General features: G+C 45.5%; 1 protein-coding gene across 8 annotated transcripts in view; it reads right to left on the reverse strand.

Moving 5' to 3' along the window:
• The window catches only part of LOC132385542 (cyclin-dependent kinase 16-like), a 141,152-nt gene that overhangs the window by 111,406 nt on the left and 5,748 nt on the right, over positions 1–23,998 (reverse strand). The window contains exon 1 of one of the 8 annotated variants that reach the window (XM_059957689.1): positions 2,697–2,778. The exons of the other annotated variants lie outside the window; for them this stretch is intronic. Within the exon in view, the coding sequence (XP_059813672.1) occupies positions 2,697–2,717 (21 nt within the window). The 5' untranslated portion in view covers positions 2,718–2,778. Of the gene's footprint in view, positions 1–2,696; positions 2,779–23,998 lie in introns of those variants that run through there. 8 annotated transcript variants of the gene reach the window in all.

Raw genomic sequence — 23,998 nt, forward strand, 5'->3', positions numbered from 1 at the left:
ACCTGGTGACTTATCTAACTTAATGCTTTTCAAAAACTCCTACATATTCTCTTTCCTAATGTCTATATACTCAAGCGTTTCAGTCCGCTCTAAGTCATCCCCACAATTGCCAAGGTCTTTTTTCCTGGTGAATTCTGCTACTGCATCCATACATGTTTCCACTGTCATACCTGATTGGTCCTATTCTCACATGGCTTATCCTCTTGCTCTTCACATACTTGTAGAATACCTTGGGGTTTTTGTTAATTCTGCTCGCCAAGGTCTTCTCATGGCCTTGTCATAGCTCTCCTAATTACATTCATAACCTTCTTCCTGGCAACCTTGTAATTTTCTAGAGCTCCATCAATACATAGTTTTTTGAACCTTCCGTAACTAGATTTGTAACCTTTCTTCTAACTAGATTTTCCACATTCTTCGTACACCATCGTTCTTTTACCCCGCCATTCTTTCCCTGTCTCAATAGAACATACCTATGCAGAATGCCATGTAAATGTTCCCTGAACATTTGCCACATCTCTGCCATGCATTTCCCTGAGGACATCTGCTGCCTACTTATGCTCCCAAGTTCCTGCCTAATAGCATCATGTTTCCCCCTACCCCAACTAAATGATTTCCCAAATTGTCTGCTCCTAACCCTCTCCAGTGCTACAGTAAAGGAGATAGAGTTGAATTCACTACCTGCAAAATTGCCCTCCCACCGAGAGAGGTTCATTTCCCAATACCAAATCACGTATAGCCTCTCCTCTGGTTGGCTTATCTACATAATGCAGCAGGAAAATTCCTGAACACACCTAACAAACTCCATCTAAGCCCTTGCTCTTGAGGAGATGCCAGTCAATACTAGGACAGTTAAAATCTCTCATCACAACAACTCTATTATTATTGCACCGTTCCAGAATCTGCCTCCCTATTTGCTCCTTGATGTCTCTGTTACTACTTGGGGGGATGTATCAAAAAGCCCTCAGTAGAGTTATTGCCCTACCTGTTTCTGACTTTCATCCATATTGTCTCAGTAGATAATCCTTCCATCCTCCTCTTTTTCTACAGCCATGACACTCTCCCTGATTAGCAATGCCACGCCTCTACCCTGTCCTTTCTGAAACATTTAAATCCTGGCCCAATCAGCAGCTATTCCTGCCTGAGACATCCAAGCCTCTGTAATGGCCACAATGTCATAGCTCCACGAATTGATCCACGCTCTAAGTTCACCAACCTTTTTTGTGGTACTCCTTGCATTAAAGTAAACACATGTCAAACCATGAGGCTGAGTGCATCTTTGCTCTATCATCTGCTTTATCCCTCCTCACAAACTCCAGTCCTTCAGCCAGGTATTTATCCGCCACCTCATTCTATTCCTATACTCACTGACATGAGGTACATGCAGCAATCCTGAGATTACTACCCTTGAGGTCCTGCTTCTTAGCTTCCTTCCTTCCTTCAGCTTCCTGCTTTCAGGGTATCATTCCCTCTTCTACCTACGTTGTTGGTACCATATGTACCACAACCTCTGGCTGCTCACCCTCCCATTTCAGGATATTGTGGACGCGTTCAGCACCATCACAAACTCAGGCACCTGGGAGGCAAACTCCCATCCATATTTCCTTTTCACATCCACAGTATCACCTATCTGTCCCCCGATAGTGGATGTGGGGAAGTGTCAGCGTGGTATTGGCGAGGATGCTCTCTCTCTCTCTCTCTCTCTCTCTCACACACAACCACATTCATCCACTTCACACACCCACTTCACAAACACAAACACACACACACACACACACACACCATTTGCTGTTGTTCCCCTCATTTCAGGGCACTGCCCTCATCCTCACCCCTCCTGCATCCAAACCAGCGATGACACAGACAGCATCTTTTCTGACATCAATCAGTGACTATAACGCTTGATTACTGTCAGTCATCAGCACCCTTGGCTTAGGCCACAGCCAGCATAACCGAGACTCCAACTTACAAACAACACCAAGTCTCTGACTGAGGATATTTATGGAGCATCATGCTGTCAGTGATGCCATCCTTTGGATTAGGGATTAGCCCACTGAATAACGTTATCAGGTTGGAGGAGCCGTGCAGGGAAAGCCCACTGCCTTTAATCACCCACAGGTACTACTGTGCAAAAGTCTTAGGCAAATATATATTTAGCTTGGGTTGCTAAGACTTTTGCACAGTACTGTATTTGTCAATGTGGAGCAGAGAACAAGTTTATAAATCTGGAAAGAAAGGGGAAGATGCCAAAATAATGCTCTGTGACAAGACAATCCTATTTCTAACTCCTCAACATAATGCTGTACGGAAGCAGGAACACCTTTAACACTTGGCTGACACTCAGGCATAAAGATCAATTTTATTTAAGAGCTTTATTTATCTTATAAAGAGCAATTTCCTTAGGCCGGAGAATTTAGAATTCAATGGCACACTTTAGGTTTAGCCACTTTCAGTCCTAGATGGAGAGACGTTTATTCACTAATCTGAGCGAATTCCCTTCCCAGGAGTTGTGGATGCTGAGGCACGGCATATATTTCTGGATGAACCTAAATATTTTTCTGCACACTAAAAGGAATTGGGGGATTGGAGAGAAAGTGGTGTTAAATTTATTGATTTAATCCATCCCTAACACAAACATCTGTAGTTCCTAGAGACCAATTATGTCAGCTGGAGGACATCATTGCTCGTATGGAAGAACTGACCTTCATCAAAGACAATCCCATACAGTGAGGACCAGCCCAGCTGGGATGCTCTCGGCAATATAACTCCTCAACATAATCCTGCATGGAGGAAGGAGCTCCTTTAGCACCTGGCAGAAATTCAGGTAAAAAAGTTTTATTTGTCACATGTACATTGAAACATAAAGGGAAATGCGTTGTTTGCGTCAATGATCAACACAGCCTGAGGATGTGCTGGGGGCAGCCCTCAAGTATTGCCATGCTTCCAGGGCAGCATAGCATGCTCACCACTCACTGACCCTAACCTGTACGTCTGTGGAAGGTGCAGGTCACAGGGAGAACAGACAAATTTATTTATTTATTTATTTTTACAGACAGTGGTGGGAATTGAGCCCCAATCTAACAACTAGTGCTGTAAAGTATTACCATAACCGCTACTCTACCATGACGCCTATCGCTGACGAGCAATAAGCTGATTAGCCTTAAGTTATATTGGAGACAGACAAAGTTCCGCACATTGTCTGCCTTCAGCTGACAGGAATCTCGCGACAACCTACAGAGTCGTCGACTTTGCCAAATCCTACTTCATTAGGAACTGTACAGTTATTGATATTGACCTAAAACCATGTAAATGACGTGGCCACAGTGGCTGGCAAAAGGCTAGGGATCCGACAGTGAGTGAGTTCCTCGAGCCTTCCCTCCACACAAAAGAGACTGGTCAGGAATGAGATGGAACACTCTCTAACTGCCGGGAACATACGAGAGGCAACAGATACAGGCACAGGGAAGTAAGAAAATTGGAGGATAAATGACTGTATAGGAAGGAGTTAAATTGATTGTAAGTTTACGTTTAACCTAATTATAGGAAGTAGGTTTATATATATCAGCACAGTGCTCGTTCTAAGTGTTGCTCCAATAATTCACATTCAGATTCATTTATTTATCACATGTTCATCAAAACAGAAAATGAAATGCGTCATTTGTGTTAACAACCCACAAAACCGAAAGAGGAGCTGGGGGCAGCCTGCAAGTGCCGGCACAGATTCCGGTGCCAACATAGCATGCTCAGCACAACACTAGCAGCAGCATCAACATTGGTAAAACAAACCCCTTTCGTTCCACCTTCCTCCCAACCACCCATCCAGACTTGTCTTCAAAGTTCAGGACAGGCCAGCTCCAGCTCTCCAGAGGACTCGCAGACTCCGGAACTCTGCCTTCCAAGAATACTTCAAATGCGCGACATTATCTAAGACAAACCCACCTCCATCCCCTACAAGCAGACCTCTGCTGAAACGTGTCAATTTGCTAGGTCTACTCTAACAGCTTGTGGTGGGGTGGAGATACACCTCTACCAAAGGAGCTTTAAGGTGCTCCTTCCCTCCGCGAGCCTACAGGCCACCCTTGGGCAAGGGTTAGCACCACCCCCCACCCCGGCTCAGGGTCATTTGAAGCCGTGGGAGCAGGTGGGCGGGCGGTGGATGGTCATACGAGAAGCTGGTGCATATCACAAGTGCTGTTGTGACCACTATTGCCACGCGGACAGTCTCTGAAGAGTATTGACCTGTCTTGTAAAGGCACTGCCCAGAGGGCGGCAATGGGAAAACAACTTCTGTGGAAAAATGGTGGTGGCATCCGTCAGTCTCGAGAGACCATGGATCTGCACCTGGAGTTTCCAGGGTGCAGGCCTGGGCAAGGTTGTATGGGAGACCGGCAGTTGCCCAAGCTGCAGGCCTTCCCCTCTCCACGCCACTGACATTACCCAAGGGAAGGGCACTAGGACCCATGCAGCTTGGCACCGGTGATGTCACAGAGCAATGTGTTGTTAAGTGCCTTGCTCAAGGACACCAACACGCTGCCTCAGCTGAGGCTCGAACCAGTGACCTTCAGGTTACTAGTCTGATGCCTTGCCCACTAGGCCACGCGCCAACACTTGGTGGAAAAATACACCAAGAACAATCATGGTGACGGAAAGACCATAATCGCCCACATCAATATGATGCAGCACATAATGATGGTGATGATGCCCCTCCCAAACCCAGCATGCAAAATATTTAATCTTAAACATGGCTTCTCGGAAACACTTTACTGGATCTAGATTCTAAAACTCATGAAAAAAAACTGAATGATAAAAATATAGAATCTTAAAATATTTAAGTATTCATATAGGACTGTGCAAAAGTCTTAAACACATATATTTTGCCAGGGTGCCTAAGACTTTTGCACGGTACTGCACTTCGCAATGTGCAGCAAAGAGCAAGTTTATACATCTGGCGGGAGTAAAAGATCTTGGGAATGGCAACGGTGGAGCGCCACGGGAGGAGTGTGGGCAGAGAAGGTGGGTAGGTAACACAAGTGCAGTCACAGCCAGCCCTGAAACACCAGGCAAGGTCATTTCAGATTCAGATTCAGTTTATTATCATTTAGAAACCACAAATGCAATGCAGATAAAAAATGAGACAACGTTCTCCGGAATGATATCACAAAAGCACATGACAAAACAGACTACACCAGAAAATCCACATAACGTTTGGCAATCCCCAATCCAGAGTCCGGAGAGGCTGCTGCGTATTAATATCGCGCTACGGTCTAGCGCGTTCCCTGGAAAGGAGCTCCAAATCCACCAGACAAAAACAAGACCAAAAACTAAAGCTACAAGATCTGCACAAAACCACATAATTACAACATATAGCTACAGCAATGCAAACAATAGCATAATTGATAAAAAAAAACAGACTATCAGCACAGTAAAAATAGTCCAAGATGTTAAAGGACTGTAAGTTCAAAAGAAATCACCACAGTTTCCACGAGTCCCCAGGGTCCCGACAGACTCGCCATCCCACGCCGGCGGCAGAAGGGGGTACCCCCGCTATGGACTTCCACGGCGCCGCCTGACTCAGCCTCGCAGACGCAGCACACAATGAAAGCTCCGTCGAAACCAGCCTCGCAGACGCAGCACACACCGAAAGCAACCAGAGTCCATCGAAAGGACTCTGAGTCCATCGAACCTCCGAGCCGACGACCATCCCCTCCGGCACAGCTTCTCCGAGCACCATCCTCTGCCGAGCGTATTAAGATGGCCCTGCCAACGGCCATCGGCAACGCAACCCCGAGGACTGGGGGCCTTTTCTTTCAGCAGAGTCCCGGACCTCACAGCAGCAGCAACAACGAAGAAGGTCTTCCTGGAATTTCCCGATGTTCCTCCGTGCTCCCACGTCTGTTTTCAATCGATTATGATTGCGCACGGCACCCCACTTCACAAATAACAGATAATCAGCTCAGGAGTGGCCGCTGCAAGCTGCGTCGCGCCGCCATCTTGGATCTTGGATTCCAAACAATTTGTTTATTGATCATTACAGTTGTTTCTCTGGTGCTTCCCACTCTCTTCCCCTTTTCCCAACCATGATTCCCCTCTCCCTGCCCCCTTCCCACTCTCAGTCCACAATAGAGGCCCATATCAGAATCACCCTTGTCCTATGAAAGGAGTCTGTATGTTCCTCCCCATGGGTTTCCCACAGACGAAAGATATACTGGTTAGGTTGTTGATTAGGCAGGGGTTAAATCAGGGGTTCTCGGGGGCTGCTGGGCAGACCACTCACAGGGCAGGAAGGGCCTTTTCTGTGCTGTATCTCTAAATAAATTAATTAATACTTGAATTGCCAATGCACAGACTAGTGGAGCCTCCGATGCACAGGATCGGAAAAAGCTGCAGAGAGGGTTGGAAACAGCCAATATCATCACTCACACAACCTTCCTCAGCAGAGGCCATCTTCAATCAGCGGTGTCTCAAGAAAGAGGTGTCCATTATTAAGGACCCTCACTATCAGGGAGGAGGTACATTTTAGGAACAGCTTCTTTCCCTTTGCCATCAGATTTTAAGGCAGCCTCAACATTTTGCTCTCTTTTCACCCTACATTTTGTATTACAACTCGAAGTAACTGTTCTCATAGCACAGTACTGCTGCTGCAAAACAACAGTGATAATAAACCTGATTCTCATGGTATATGGAGTTAGAAATCCAATCACAAACAAGAGAAAATCTGCAGATGCTGGAAATCCAAGCAACACACACAAAATGCAGGACGTTCTGCCGAAGGGTCTTGGCCCAAAATGTCGACTGTACTCTTTTCCATAGATGCAGCCTGACCTGCTGAGTTTCTCCAGCACTTTGTGTGTGTTGTTAGTATAGATGGGTACTTTATGGTCAGCACCGATGAGTGGGTGGACAGTCTCAGAGTCTCCTGCTAATAATCCCACGGCTAGGTGTCTAAGTGTGGCTGAGGGTACAGAGGATCTGTCCTAGGTCAGCGCATGAATGCCAATACAAGGAAAGCACAGTAGTGCTTCTACTTAGAAGCTTGCAAAGGTTTGACATGTCATATAAAAGCCTGACAAACTTCTATCGGTGTGCAGTGGACTGTTCACTGACTGGCTGCATCACGGTCGGGTATGGTAACACCAATGCCCTAGACAGAACAGTCTACAAAAACAATGCACTCAGTCCAGTCAATCACGGGTAAAGGCCTCCCCACCACTGAGCATATCCTCAAGGAGCACGGATGCAGCATCCATCACCAGGACCCCAGGGTATGCTATCTTCCCACTGCTGCCATCAATAAGGTGGTACAGGAGCATCAGGACTCACACCACCAGGTTCAGGAACAGTCATTACCCCTCAACCATCAGAGGGGATAACTTCTCTTGCCCCATCGCTGAAATGTTCCCACGTCTTATGGTATCAATTTCCAGGATTCTTCATCTCGTATTTTTGATATTTATTATTATTTCTTTCTTCCGGTATTTACAGTCTGCATATTGGCTGTTTGTCTGTCTTGCTTTTCATTGATTCTGTTGTGCTTCTTCATATTTACTCTGAATGCCCACAAGGAAGTGAATCTCAGGGTAGTATATGTGACATACATGTACGTTGATAACAAATTTACTTTAAACTGTAGATGGGGTTTGCGAAGAAAGGATCAACGGGCCAAGCAGCTTATTGCTGCGTCCGCTCCTCGTGTTTTAATCAGCACAAATGGATAACAGAGACTGGACCATCTGCTCGCAAAGAATTAAATCAGACTGCTTGTGGATGGACCTAGCTACACATAAATAGCACCTGGGCAGAGGAAGACCACGTGACAAGAGTGAGAAACCCTTGAAAATAAGCAAACAATGGGCATGACAACTGGCGTGAGGGATTGTCAGGGTATGAGCAAGGAAGGGCTGCCAGAGTGATGGTGATGTTCACATCTGGTCCACGCAGAGAGTTGCTTGCAGGCTCTAATTCATTAGTAGTATGAGGACATTTGGTAAGTTACCAAAGACCATAGCACATTTCTAAATTTCAAAATGGCACTACTGTCTGGTATGGAGGCTCCACTGCAGAGGATTGCAAAAGGCTGCAGAGGGTTGTAAACTCAGCCAGCTCCATCATGGACACAACCTTCCCAATAATCAAGGACATCTTCAAAAGGCAGCATCCATCACTAAGGACTTGACCATCAAGGTAGAATGTGCCTTCTCATTACTACTATCAAGGAGTACAGGAACCTGAAGACACATACTCAACATTTCCAGAACAACTTCCTCCCATCTGTCATCAGATTTCTAAATGATCCATGAACACGAACTCACTAACTTTCATTTCAGACCTTAAGATAAACAAGCAGGATGAGGCCATTTGGCCCATCGAGTATGTTCCACCATTTCTTCATGGCTGATTCAATATTCCCTCTCAGCTCCAATCTCCTGCCTTCTCTACATATCCCTTCGTGCCCTGACCAATCAAAATCTATCAACCTCTGCCTTAAATCTCCAGAGATTTGACCTCCTCCTGTGGCAAAGAATCCCACAGATTCAACATTCTGGCTAAAGAAATTCCTCATCTCCTTTCTGAAATGTCACCCCTCTATTCTGAGGCCATGTCCTCTGATCTGAGACTCTCCTACGATAGGAAACACCCTCTCCATCTCCACTCTATCAAGGCCAATCACCATTCCATAGATTTCAATGAGGTCTCTCCTCATTCTTCTGAATTCCTGCGAATATAGGCAATGAGCCATCAAACGCTCTTCATATGACAAACCACTCAATCCTGGAATCATATTCATGAATCTCCTTTGAACCCTCTCCAGTTTCAACTGCTCTTTCTCTTCTCTCCAGGCCCCTCTTTCCGAACCCTGGGGTCTACACCATCTGGTCCAGCTGACTTATCTACCCTCAGACCTTTCAGTTTCTCTCTAGTTTTGCACTACTTTTTTCTTGTATTCCTTATTGGAACTAATAATTTCTTTTAATGTATTGAACTCTATTGCATCCACAAAACAACAAATTTCATGACACACATCAATGATTATAAACCCGATTCTGATTCAGAGCAGATGGGAGGGAGGAAGGTCAACAGGACCAGCTGGCCTAGCCAAAAGGGAGAATGTAGGGTTAGAGATGAATGAGTAGGTGCTTCACTTTGAAATTTTGTCCGTTTGTTTACAACCCTCACAACCACTAAGCATATAGCTAAAGCTTAACTATGTCCTGAATTTGAAATTGTGTTTAGATTCACTCCAGCTTTCTGAGCTCTCTGCTCTCTCCCAATCCTAGGCTTTGAAACATCCCCTGATTTCCACTCCCCTACTAGTAGAGGCATGGCCCAGTCCTTCCAGCATGGTGATGTGCATGGAGGTTCGGTCAGTATCAAATGCTTCAACAGCCATGAGTATTGCAGTTCTAAGTAAATTAATTGTCAAGGTACAGTACTGCACAAAACTCCTAGGCACAGAAGTCTTAGCATGGTACTGTAGTAACGTTATGTATTGCACTGTAGTGCTGTGCAAAAAAAACAGACTTCAATACGGGTGTCCTCTCCTTTACAAAGGTAGAGCATTCCTATGAAACCTTTCTTAAGTTGAAATGGCGTAAAGTGAAGAACCATTAATTTATATGGGAAAAATTTTCGTAAAAGCCAAAATCCTTTTTGTAATGCAAAAACAGGTTACTAACGTGGGTCTTTTGTAAAAGCAAATCAGTGTAAAGCGAACATTTGTAAAGTGGGGAACACCTGTACATATGTGAGAGATGATAAACCTGTTTCTAATATGGTGGACTGGGAATGGGAGGGGGTCAGAGAGAGGGGAATCATGGTTGTGAAAAGGGGAAGGGAGAGGGGAGTGAGTCGGAACCACCGAACTATTTGGAATCAAATGACCTGGCCTGGTGTCTCAGGGCAGGGTGTGTCTCCATCCTTGCCACACCCCCCTACTCTCAGCATTCTTTCTCTGCCCCCTGTCCCACAACCCTCCCGCAGCGCTCCAATCTCGCCATTCCCAACATCCCTTGCTCCACTCCACGTTGACAAATACTGTACTGTACCTGTAGCTGGTTAACGGCAGGCTTCCCCTGCACATCTCCAACCTGTCTGCACTGGTTAGGATACCAGATGATTCAGTTCTCTTCTGGCTATTGCCATCAGGCAAGTGGTACAGGAGCCTTAGGTCCCACGCCACCTAATTAGGGCTAATCCCTAATCCAAAGCTCTCCACACTGACAGTGTGATGCTCCGTAAATATCTTCAGCCAGAGACTCTGTGTCAACCATAAATCGGAGTCTCTGCATGCTGGCTTAGAGCCAAAGCCGAGGGTGCTAATGACAGACAGTAATCAGGCATCACATCCGGTGTTTGACAAGAGAAAAGTCGCTGTGTTGGATTTGGAAGGGGCAAGGATAAGGCCAGTGTCCTGGAAGGATGGGAACAACAAGTGTGTGAGTGTGTGAATATACATACATATTAACACACACACATACACAGACACACACACACACTCTCTCTCTCCTATTAAAGGGAGCGGCAGTTAATCATTACAGCAAAGGGCACACGTCATCTTACAAGACCCACATTGGGAAGGGTGGGGAAGTGGGTTGGGAAGCTCAAAGAACATCATGTGTTGTGGCTCAGGGAGGAGGTGGACAAGCGTTTGGGATCTCGGTGTTCACTGAAACAGGACCTTCATCCCAATGAGTTGCTGCTGGCCACAGTGCCCACCGAGCACTAGGTTCAGGGACAGTCGTTATCCTGCAGTGTCAGGCTCCTGAACCGGTGTGGGTAATTTCACTCACCTCAACACTGAACTGCTTCCACAACCTACACACTCACTTTTAAAGACTTGACAACTGTTCTCAGTATTATTTATTTTTTTACAATTTGTCTTTTGTACCTTGATTGCATGGCAGTATTTGTTCAAGTGTAGCTTTTTGTAATTATATTGTACTTCTTTATTTTTCCTGCAAATACCTTACAAGGAAACTCGTTTGTTATGTGCCGTGACATATGGTCTTAACATGACTGTGATTATCCTTGGCAAATTTTTCTAAAGAAGCGGTTTGCCATTTGCCGTCTTCTAGGCAGTGTTTTTACAAGATGGTGACCCCATCAAGAGGTGATCAATACTCCTCAAAAATTATCTGGCTGGTGGCAGAGGTCATCTAACCAGGATTTGTGAAAAGTACCACCTGCTCCCATGGCTTCAAGTGACCAGGATCGAGGGGGCTAAGCAGGTACTACACCTTACTCAAGAGTGACCCAACAATGTATATTGTGACATATGGTGTGTTTAACCAAGTAAGTGCCATTTCCATCGCACAAGTGCAAAGGAGAACAAAATGTTCATCTGGCTCCAGGAATCCGGTCCTTGAGTCTAAACACGCAGACATCTAGCCTCTGAACTCCAGACAAAGTGGGCCTGAAAGCTTCAACCTCAGGTCTGGCTGATTTTGGCCTTCAACCTTTAGCTCTGCCTCCCGGATTTTGCCGACTGCAGGATTTGCCAATCACAGGGCTGACCGTTGGGTCTCCATCCCAGCAAATAATACTGGCCTATGTTATCCTTGGAGGGGTAACCAAGGCTCATTAAAACAGTTCAATAATGTCACCCAAAGTGTACAACCTTCCACAGATCCAGTGCCTACGCTCGATCCCTGGGCGTCAATCCAGCCTACAAGTAGTGGATACAGCCCAGACCAACTTGCGTAAAGCCCTCCCCACCATAGACTCACTTTCAAGGATTCTACAACTCAGGTTCACAATATTTATTACTTTTTTTTCCCCTTTTTCATATTTACACAATTTGTTGTCTTTTGCACACTGGTCTGTCTTTGCTGTGCAGTAATTCGATTGTATTTACTGTGAATGAAACCCAGGGTTGTAAACTCAGCCAGCTCCATCATGAGCACTAGCCTCCCTAACATCGAGGTCATCTTCAAAAGGTGGTGCCTCAAGCTAGTGGCACCATCATTAAGAACCCCCACCATCCAGGACATGCTCTCTTCTTGTTACCATGATTGGAGAGGAGGTACAGAAGCCTGAAGACACACTCTCAACATTTTAGGAACAGCTTCTTCCTCTCTCCGCCATTAGATTTCTAAACAGTTTACAAACACTAACTCACTATTTTGGTACCTTTTTTGCATCTTTTTTTTACATTTCTTAACGTAACAGTAATTTTCTTATGTACTGCTGCTGCAAAACAACTAATTCCATGGCATACCGTACTGTGCAAAAGTATATAAGGCGGCTAAGACTTTTGCACAGTACTGTAGTAATTTTATGCATTGCACTGTACTGCTGCCACAATAAAAACATTTCATGACATACAGTATGTCAGTGATGATAAACCTGATTCTGATATGGTCTCTGTTGTGGACTGAGAATGGGAAGGCGGCAGGGAGAGAGGAATTGTGGTTGGAAAAAGGGGAAGGGAGAGGAGAGGGAGCGGGGATCACTAGAGAGACGTTCTGTAATGATCAATAAACCAATTGTTTGGAATCAAATAACCTTGCTGGTGTTTCAGGGCTCGGTGTGTCTGCACATCTTCCCTGCCACCCGTCCCACATCCATCCCGCAGCGCTTCACATTCACCATTCGCAACATCATTTGCTCCCACCAGATTTACAAACTCACTCTCCACTCCCCATTGACACACACAGTACTGTGCAAATGTCCCAGCTATCTATTTGCGCAGTACTGTATGTCAGTGATTCTCATTCAATCCTGACCTCTGGTGCTGTGGGTTTCAAAGTTCAAAGTAAATTTATTATTCAAGTAATATATGTCACCATATACAACCCTGAGATTCATTTTCAAAGGAAAGACATTTCTTATCGATGTATGAATTATATAACCTTGAGATTTGCCTGCTTATAGACAGCCACAAAACAAGATACCCAAAGAGCCCAACTAAAGAAGATGAACAATAAAAGCAAGTGACAGCCTTCGGAATGAAGGGGAGTCCACAGAGCAGCTGGTGTAGACCCTTAACCCAGAGGGGTAGATTATAGTGCAGCTTGCAGTTAAGAAGCCCATAGCAGGACATAGCTTCAGCACCATAGCTTGCCGCGAGTGGAGTAAATGTTGTGGAGAAGCGAGCTATAGTCAATCCTGGAATAGGTATCCATATTGTCCCGGAGATCTGGAGCCACATGGAGATCCAATGAGATCATGTCTGCCATAGACCCAGTGCAGCAATGGGAAAATTGCAGTGGGTCCAGGTCCTTGCCAAGGCAGGAGTTGATCCAACCTCTCAAAGCACTTCATCACCGTTAAGGCAGCTCACACTATTCTTCTTGGGCACTAGTATAATTGTTTCACTTTTGAAGCAAGTGGGAACTTCCAACTGTAGCAATGAGAGATTGAAAATGTCTTTGAATACCCCTGCCAGTTGGTTGGCACAAGTTTTCAGAGCCTTACCAAATATTCCACTGGGGCTTGCCGTCTTGCGAGGGTTCACCCTCCTGAAAGACAGCTTGACGTCAGCCTTCGAGACAGATCACAGGGTCTCTGGGTGCTGAAATCTGCAGAATTTCTCATGTTTACGTAGACGGGGTGCCGCTGTCATGTACCATGCAGAGGAGTAGGAACGGTAACTTGTCCCGTGCAGTGTCATCAAACAAAGTGGTGAAATGGAGTCTTGATCAAAGGGAAAGGGAGGGGGGGGGGGTCATGAATTCTATTATGCATTGATGAATCGGTGCAATTCATTGCCACAAGCGGCTACGGAGGACAAGTCATCGGGTATATTTAAGGTGGATATACTCTTGATTAGTCAGGCATGAAGGGTTACAGGGAGGAGATCGGGGCTGAGAGAGAAATGGATCAGCCTTGATGAAACGGCAGAGCAGACTCAATGGGCCAAATGGCTAATTCTGCTCCTATATCTTATGGTCTTTCAACTGCTCCCAACACCTCATTCTCTTTCCCCCCCACCAGGATCACCCCATACACATTTGGGATGTCAGGGGAAACTGCAGCTGTAGGAAAACCCACACGATCACAGGGAGACAGAGATACACACACACAGACAGGTATTTAAACTAGGAATTCACAGCTGTCAGCTTGCACTGTGCCTATGCAGCGGGCAAGCATTACTAAACCCACACCAGGACTTCAAGCGGCTGCTATTTATTTATTCGGGGCATTCCCAAACAGCTGAGATGATGAACTTTGTTCTCCAATTTGAGTGGTCTAAACATCCAGTCTCTACTGCCTTCGGGGAAGGAAGACACATGTCTGGGTTCTGATGGGAAAATGGCTGACAAAATGGCAGGTACACTATTGTAGCAGCGAGCGTAACACTATAACAGTGCCTGTGACCTGGGTTCAATTCCCACCACCTTCTGTAAGCAGATTGTTATGTTCTCCCCAGGACAGTGTGGATATCCTCCCACATTCCCAAATCGTATGGATTAGCAGGTCAATTAGTCACATCGGGTGGTGTGGGCTAGTTGGGCTAGGAGGGCCTGTTACCGTGCCGTACTTGTAAATAAATCTATATTTATAAAGAATGCGTGGAATAAAGCCAAAGATCAGTTGGCATTATTTCAAGGGCAGCAAGGGGAGATCTGACTACAATGTCCCCTGTTAGAGTGCCACAGCAGATAGCGCAACACTATTTTAGCTCGGGGCAGAGTTCAGAGTTCGATTCAGAGGCGCCCTCTCTAAGGAAGCTTGTACGTTCTCCCTGTGTGTGCATGGGTTTCCTCCAGGTGCTCCAGTTTCCTCCCACAGTCCAAAGACATACCAGCTGGTAGGTTAATTGGTCATTGCAAATTGTTCTGTGATTAGACTAAATCAAGAATCGCTAGGCAGCCCGACTCGAAGGGCCAGAAGGGTCTGTTCCACTCTGTATCTCAATAAATACACAAGTAAAAAAACAGGGACACCTAATCGTGAGGCACTTCACAGCCATAACAGTGCCGAGCAATTATTATTATTATTTCTTTCCTTGTTTGTGTATTTGCACTTGTGTCTTTTGAATGCTGGTTGTCTGCCCTGATGGGTGTGGGCTTTCATTGAGTATACCTGCAAGAAAATGAATACTGGTGTTGTATATGGTGACATATATGTACTTCGATAATAAATTTACTTTGAACGTGGCTTCTTTGAGATAACTCAAAGGGCAGCACAGTAACATAGCTTTATAGTACAAGCTAAAGATTGGGGTTCAATTCCGGCTGTTGTCAGTAAGGAGTTTGTACGTTCTCCTCATGAATGTGAGTGTTTCCTCCCACATTGCAAGTACATACAGGTTAGGGTTAATAAGTTGCGGAACATGCTATATTGACACAGAAAGCGTGGTGGCACTTATGGGCTGTTCCCAGCACAATCGCCGCTGATTTGATTTGATGCAAATGATGCATTTCACTATTATGCCTCAACATGGATGTGACCAATAAAGCTAGCTTTTAAGAGCTACTAGCACCTTGTGCCAGGATGGGCACAATGACAAGATTGATCTGATCAAGCTCCAGGGGGGTGTGCGAGTTCAAGCCAGTAGGTGAGGCTGTCGAGTACACAGCATGGCTTCACGCTCCACAGGAACACACTGGGGAGTGGCACACTGACCAACCTGGAACTCTTGGCTGAGTCATTCAGCACATCCCAGAGGCAAACACCACTTGAAACACTCCCTAGTGTTTCTGAGTGACTTGAAAGGGTCTGCATAATTGTAAATTACGTCTAAAGGTCACCGCGCACAAAAAGAAAAATTGGGTGCTATCACGATATATCTGTTAAAGAAAAAAATGACCAAGGATTCTGGCCAGCCAGTTCACCGCCCAAGGGAGCCACTTAATCAAAGAGAGATTAAAGTTTAGGTTTACTTGGCACAAGTACATCAAAACATACTGTGAAATGCATTGTTTGTGTCAACAGCCAACACAGTCAGAGCGTGTGCTGGGGCAGCCAAGTGTCGCAGATCTTCCGGTGCCACCTCGGCACGCCCACAACGCAGGAAGCCTAACCGCTACATCTTTGGAGCGTGGGAGGAAACTGGAGCATCTGGAGGAAACTCACCTGGTCACAAACATCTTAAAAACAAAGCAACACACACAAAATGCTGGAGGAACTCTGCAGGTCAGGCAACATTGACGGAAATGAATAGAGAGTCAACATTTCAGGCAGAGACCCTCCTTCAGGACTGAGAAAGAAGGGGGAAGATGTCAGAATAAAAAGGTGGGAAGGAGAATAGCTAGAAGGTAATAGGTAAAGCCAGGTGGATTGGAAAGGTCCAGGGCCGGAAAAGAAAGGTTCTGATAGGAGAGGAGAGTGGACTATAGGAGGAGGGGACATGCAGGAAATAATAAGCAGGTAGAAGAGGCAGGAGGGGTAATTGAACCCAGGTCACTAGTGCCGTAAAGTGTTATGCTACCCCGGCACAAAGTTCAAAGTAATTTACAAACAAAATATGTATATGTTAACATGTACTATCCTGAGATTCATTTTGTTACAGGCATTTATAGGGGGGAAAAAACAACAGAATTTTACAAAAAAAACCATGAAAACAGAGACAACCAATGCTCAAAAGAAGACAAAGAGAGCAAATAAAAATAATGTCTCGTACATATGTTGTAAAAAGTCCTTGAAACTGAGTCTATAGGTCATAGGTCACAGTTCAGAGGATGGTGAGCGTGGTTATCCATGCCAACTCAGGAGCCTGATGGTTGTGAACAGCATGGCAGTGCAGTGGTTAGCGCAAAGCTTTACTGATCCAGCTAGTGGGATTCAACTCCCGCTGCTGTCTGTAAGTTCTCCCCGTGACCGCGCAGTTTTCCTCCTGGTGATCTGATTTCCACCCACATTCTAAGAACGTACTGGAAGAATGGCAACACTTGTGGGCTGATGATGTGACCAATAAAGCTAATCTTTATTTTTTAAATCTTTAAAATGATTGCTCCTGAACATGATGGTGACAGACCTAAGCTCCCTCCACCTTTGTATTCATCACCCTACCTCCCCACCAACGCAACACAGATCTGGAGCAACTAGTTCACAGCAAAGCCCTGAGGGTATCCGAGAACCAACACCCAATCTGCTCTAGTCTGTTCTACAGATGTGTGGTGGGGAGCACTGTCTGGTATGCAACAGAGAATATCTCTTACTATCTTTCCTTTCAGTTAATCCTGACGAAGGGTCTCAACCCGAAACGCCGACAGTACATTCTCCTATAGATGCTGCCTGGCCTGCTGAGTCCCACCAGCATTTTGTGTGTGTTGCAGAGTTGTAGATTTAGCTAGCTCCATCACAGGCACAACCCTTCCCATATCTTCATGATGCAATGCTTCAATGCTCCATCACTAAGAACCCTCACCCTCTTCTCATTACAACTATCAGAGAGCAGATACAGCAGCCTGAAGAGACAGACTCAACGTTTTAGGAACAGCTTCTTCCCCCTCCACCATCAGATTCCTGAACTGTCTATGAACACGACCTTTTTTTATTTGATTTATGATATACAGTAACGTTATCGCTTTGCAATAGACTACTGCCACAGAACAAGCTTCATACCATCGAAGTCAGCGATGATAAATCTGATTTGTTAAGAGTGAAGGGTGCACAAAACACAGTGCAGAGAAATATTGAGCTGTTGGTGGCAGCAACAGGAGAAGCTATTCTTTAGGAGTCTGAGAAGGTTTAGCAGGTTACCAAAAGAGTCTGGAGAGCATCACTGTCCGGCATGGAGGCTCCAATGCACTGAGGGTGTGTAACTCAGCCAGCTCCATCATGGGCACAAGCCTTCCCACCAGCCTGAAGACTCCCACTCCCTTTAGGAACAGCTTCTTCCCCAGCAGATTTCTCAACGATCCATAAACCCCCAACACCACCCATATTCCCTCCAATTCTTCTCATGGCTGCACAGACCAACCATTGCTTAGCCTGAAAACTACACCGAGGCACTTTAATAAAACATTATGTAAAAGAAGATTCCAACTGTGTGGAAACAAAGACTATGGGTGCTGCAGTATTTCAGTTACTGGGCAGCTGCACACCTGAGCACAGGGACTACCACATTATTTTGCTGTTTTTATACTTTAAAAAATATACTGTTCATAGTAATTTTTATGTATTGTACTGTAGTGCTGCCACAGAACAACCACTGTCATGGCATATTTTAGGTCATGGATGGCAGGGTGACAAGGAGGTGTAAGGCACTCCTTTCCTCCTGCCAGTCTACAGATCACCCTTTGGCAAGGTGTAGCACTGGCTTATACCCCAACATCGATCAGGGTCACATGAATCCATGGGAGCAGGTGGTGGATGGTTGTATGAGCAGCTGGTGCAGATCACAAGTCCTGGTTCTGTGACCACTGACACCAGGCAGACAATCTCTGAAGAGTATCGATAATGGCTGGGGTCACCCGTCTTGTCAAGACACTGCCCAGAAGAAGGCAACGGCAAACTACTCTGCAAAAAAATTTGCAGGAACAATCATGGTTACGGAAAGACCACAATCGGCCCCGTCATACAACACAGCAGTGTAATCTCACCACAACCACAGTATTACTTTGATACATGAACTTCAAATTCCTTGAATCATACCTGCCCCACAGAGGGAACTGACATACAAATACAACCAATGTGTCCTGCCCTTCTGTGGCTTTGTGTCTCCACCCAAACTGGTTGCACAGATTTACTGCATTAAGGTTAGTCCTGGCTGTTTAATCCTCTCCAAAGATGCTGCCTGACCTGTTGAGTTCCTCCAGCATTTTTTGAGTATTACTCGATACTTCCTTGCACTGCAGAATCTTTTGTCTCTATTTCCTTGAAATGCTCCTCCATTGCTTGGGGCCACTGCTGTTGAGAAACACGCTTCATCTGCAGCAGAGGTCCCAACCTGAATCATGTCAGAAGAATACACACAGAATGCTGGAGGAAGGTCAGGAAGCATCAATGGAGAGGAATAAACAGTCAATATATTGGGCGGAGATCCTTCATCAGGCCCAAAACTCTCCATTGAGGTAGCCTGACGTGTCGAGTTCCTCCAGCATATTCTGAGAGTCATAGAAAAGTACAGCACAAAAACAAGCCCTTCATTCCATCCGTGGCAAGCTACTAATCTGCCTAGTCCCATCGACCTGCCCACGGACCATTAAGGCCTCCACACATCTCCCATCTATGTACCTATTCAAATTTCTCATCAATATTGAAATTCAACCTGTATCCACCACTTCTTCTGGAGGCTCATTCTACACTCTCACCACCCTCAGTGTGAAGAAGTTCCCCTTCATGTTCCCCTTGAGCATTTCACCTTTCACCCTTAACCCATGGCCTCTAGTTGTAGTCCCATCCAACCTCAGTGGAAAAAGCCTGCTTGCATTTTCCCTATGTATACCTCTATGAAATCTGCTCTCAATTTCCCACAATCCAAGGAATAAAGTCATAATCTTTCCTTATAAATCAGGCCCTCCAGGCCCGCAACAACCTTGTAAATTTTCTCTGTACTCTACAACTCCTCCTGTAAGTAGATGACCAAAACTGCGCACAATACTCCAAATTAGGCCTCGCCAATGTCTTGTACAACCTCAACATACCAGCTCATAAGATAGAGCAGAAGCAGGCTATTGAGTCAGCTCCGCCATTCAATCTTGGGCTGATCCAATTCTTCTAGTCGCCCCCCACCCACTTGCCTTCTCCCCATATCCCTTGACGGCCAGGCGAATTAAGAACCTATTTAACTCTGCCTTAAATGCACTCAATGACTTGGCCTCCCCAGCCTCTCTGACTAAAGTAATTTCTCCGCATCTCTGTTCTAGACAGGCGGCCTTCAATCTGAAGTGGTGCCCTCTTGTCCTAGACTCCCCCCCCCCGCCCCCCTCCATGGGAAATAACTTTGCTATATATAATCTGTTCAGGCCTTTTAACGTTCAGAATGTTTCTATGAGATCCCTCCTCACTCTCCTGAGCTCCAGGGAATACAGCTCAAGAGCTGTCAGACATTTCTCATACAGTAACTCTTTCATTCCTGGAATCATTCTCGTGAATCCCGCCTCCTATACTCAACACTTTGATTTAGGCCCTTGAAGGCCAATGTGCCAAAAGCTTTCTTTACAACCCTATCTACTTGTGATGCCAATTTCAAAGAATTACGCACCGATATTCCCAGATACATTTCCACTGCACTCCTCAGTTCCTACCAAAGGCAACGTTCTGCACTCTATGTCAATAAATCTATAAATTCAGCAGGTCATCCAGTATCTATGGAGGGGAATAAACAGTCAATATTTCCAGCAGACATTCTTCAGCAGGTCCACAACTCTCTTAGATGCTGCTTGACCTGCTGAATACCTCAAGAATGTGTGTGTTCTCAACTGCCTTTATCCTATCAGGACTACATCACCTCCTATCCAGTTTTTTCCCCCCATCTCTTTAAATATTTAGTTCCCAACATTCTTCCCTTTGCCCTTAGTCCATCCCAAGTTTCATTAGGAATGCTGTGTGCACATGTGAGCAATCTCCTGAGATGTCAACATCGCCGAGGATACACCCTGGGCCCAACATATCAATGCAGTTACAAAGAAGACATGACAGCAGCTACATTTCATTAAGGGTTTGAGATCTGGTATGCCACCAAAGACACTCACAAATTTATACTGATGTACGGTGGAGAGTGTTCTAACTAGCTACTTCACTTATTGTAATTCACAAGGTTTCCTCTCTAATATCATTGTTGTATTGCTGCTGCAAAGACAACAAATTCACAACATATGCCAGTGACATTAAACCTGACTACCATTAAACATTATACCAAGGGTATCGCTTTACAGTTTTCATACACACTGATTTTGGTTGCTAGTGTCCTTTAGCATACAATGCTCTGTCCTGACAGACTCTTGTTATCACTACCCTTTAGTATCCTGCAACAGCCCACATCCACTTACACGATTCTCCTCACCGGAACCTTCTATCTACAAATACTTGCATGAAGCTTCAATGGATATTCAGCTTTGCTAGGACACCATAGAATCGTAGAGCTCTACAGCGCAGAAACAGGCCCTTGGGCTGGTCTTCTGCCTTGTCCCTCAACCGCTCCCAACAATGTACCTATCCAAACTTGTCCTGGATGCTGAAATCAAAACCACATCCACTAGTTCCAATGGCAGCTTGTTCCACATCCTGAGTGAAGGAATTCCCTCTAAGGTTCCCCTTACATATTTTGCTTTTCACCCTTAACCTATAGTCTTACCCAGCCTCAGTGGGAAAAAAAAGACTGCTTGCATTTACCCTATCTATACCCCTCATAACGTTGTATATCTCTATCAACTTCCCTCTTATTCGTCTGCATTCTAGGGAATTAAGTCCGAGGCTATTCAGTCTTTCCCTGTAACTCGGGTCAAGTCCTGGCAACATCCTCTGTAGTCTGATACCAGACGGACTGGGGTGAGTTGATTTGGGGCGGGGGGGGTGACTTTGTCTGTCATGGAATGACCCCGTGATGGAACACCTCGACATGCACAACTGCACTCTGCAGCTGCCCTTTCTGCTTTGTGTGTGTCACCAGGTCTGAGACGTGGCACAACCACTGTCAACTCGCTTCCTCGTCGGGGTCTACAAAACGGCAAGGTTGCCGCGACCTTGCACATTCCAGTTACCTACAGGCAAAAAGTGGGAAACCTTTTATCATAGACAGAACTAAACTCAACAGATGGCAGCCCCTATATTTAGCCAGAGCCGGCAATACATTGTTGTATTACGCTGGAGAGGAAGGACCAAAGCCAACCTGACACCCCCCCTCCCCACCCCAGTATTTCTCCTGTTATGGAAAATGGTGGATACAGACCAGTCCATAACAGGCAAAGCCTTCAGACAAGACACACGGTGAGTCCTCGGTCACAGTGGTGGGGCGGGGGGCAACTATAGGTCTCCCAGGCAGCTGGAATCAGTGACCTTTCCTCTGTCAGGAGGATGCAGCCTTCTCCTCTGAGTTGAGGGAGGGGCACAAGGTGAGGGAGAGAGATGTAGTTGAAGTAGAATGGACTACCAGGGAAGTGGCAGAAGGCATGATAAGACTATTTTCTTAGAAGTTTGCCTAGATTTGACATATCACAAAAAAAATTGACAAACTTCTACTGCAAGTTCAGTCACTATGTGGACAAGATAAAAGAGATGATTGTGAACTCTAGGAAGGTGTGAGCTGACTCCTCACTGTACATAAACAGCTCTTCTGTGGAGAGAGTTAGAAAGAAGCACCAAGTTTCTGGTGCTTCTGACACATAATGGACGATCTCACCTGGTCCCTCAAAACCTCTGTTTGGTCAAGGAAGCACAGCGGTGTTTCCACTGCCTGAGGAGATTGAGGTGAGCAAGGCCCTCCACATCCCCTCCTCCAATTTCTAAACAATTTTTACAGGATCACCACTGAGTGTCCTGAGCTACCATGTTGCACAAGAATTGCAACGCCACAAGACCCTACAATACATCACTCTGCAACTCATTGCCAGACTTCCTTACAAACAGACCTCAGACAATAAGAATGTACAACTGCTCCTCCCTCCTCAATACAAAGTCCTCCAAGGCTACGTGCTGAGCCCATTACTGCACATTCTGCTCATACGGCCAAACACCCCAGCAATAACATCAAGTTTGCTAATGACACAACAGTGGTGGGATTCATCACCAACAATGATGAGATGACCTACAGAGAGAAGGGCTGGCGCCAAGCAGATAACCTCTTTCTTAATGTCAAGAAGACAAAGGAGATGTTTATTAACTTAAGGAGAACTTACACTGGTCATACCCTCCCTTTACATTGGCCACACAGCAGTGGAAACTGCCAGCAATTTTAAACTCCCGGGAATGCACATCACATATACCTCTCATGGTCTCAGAACACATCCTACACATTCATTAATGCCTCTACTTTCTATGGAGGCTGAAGACAGCCGAACTATGCTCATATCCTTCTACTGATGCAGAGTAGAGAGCATCCTAACTGAATGATACTGGAACTGCATTGTGGCAGACAAGGCGGCTTTAAAATGGGCAGTGACAACTACTCAGTGCATCACTGGCACCAGCCTACCTGCCAACAAGAACATACTGTATATATAGAAAGGTGCTAGAAAAGGGCCAGTAACATCATGAGGGATCCTACACACACTGCTCATGGACTTTTTATCCACACCCATCAGGGAGGAGGTTATGTAACATCTTGCCAAGGTCACCAGACTCAAAAATCTGTTACTTTCCCCAAACAACACACACAAAATGCCGGTGGAACACAGCAGGCCAGGCAGCATCTATAGGAAAAAGCACTGTCAGTGTTTCGGGCCGAGACCCTTCGTCAGGACCCTGGACTTCTTCCTACAGATGCTGCCTGGCCTGCTGTGTTCCACCAGCATTTTGTGTGTGTTGCTTGAATTTCCAGCATCTGCAGATTTCATGTTTACTTTCCCCAAGCAGTAAGGCTGATCAACACCTCCACCCACTAACTCCACCACAACTTTGTTATTGCCCATCAGCCACCTTGCGTACAGCCTAGCGTCACTTTACGGCCATACTATCAATGTATATAAGCTTTCTTATGTATTGATAATTGTTGTATGTTTTTTAAATTATTGTGTTCTTTATCTTTTGTGAGATGATTATTCCATTCTCCTTACACTTGTGTACATGAAATGACATTAAATCAACAATCTTGAAGAAAGGATTGTGAGGGGGTCACTGGGGTCTCTCGTCCTCTCATCCGTGATAATTACCAGAAGCACCGTGACGGCTGGGTCCTCCGCACTGTCAATGAACCCTCCCATCCGTCCATCAATCTCTTTGACCTCCTAGCATCAGTCAGGAGGTACCGTAGCAACCAAGAACTGCTAGGATAAGAAACAGCTTCTTCCCCCGGACTGTGGGGCAATTGAATGAAGTGCCAGTAGCGTTGTGTGGCTTTATCTTGCATTGTAAATGCACCTAAATATTTGCTAATTTGTATTACTGCGTGTGAGTTCTATGCACTGTGTTGTGCACCTTGGCACAGAGGAATGTTGTTTCATTGGTAGTTTTTTAAAAA

Source organism: Hypanus sabinus (assembly GCF_030144855.1).
Source record: "Hypanus sabinus isolate sHypSab1 chromosome 24 unlocalized genomic scaffold, sHypSab1.hap1 SUPER_24_unloc_8, whole genome shotgun sequence".
NCBI lineage: Eukaryota > Metazoa > Chordata > Chondrichthyes > Myliobatiformes > Dasyatidae > Hypanus > Hypanus sabinus.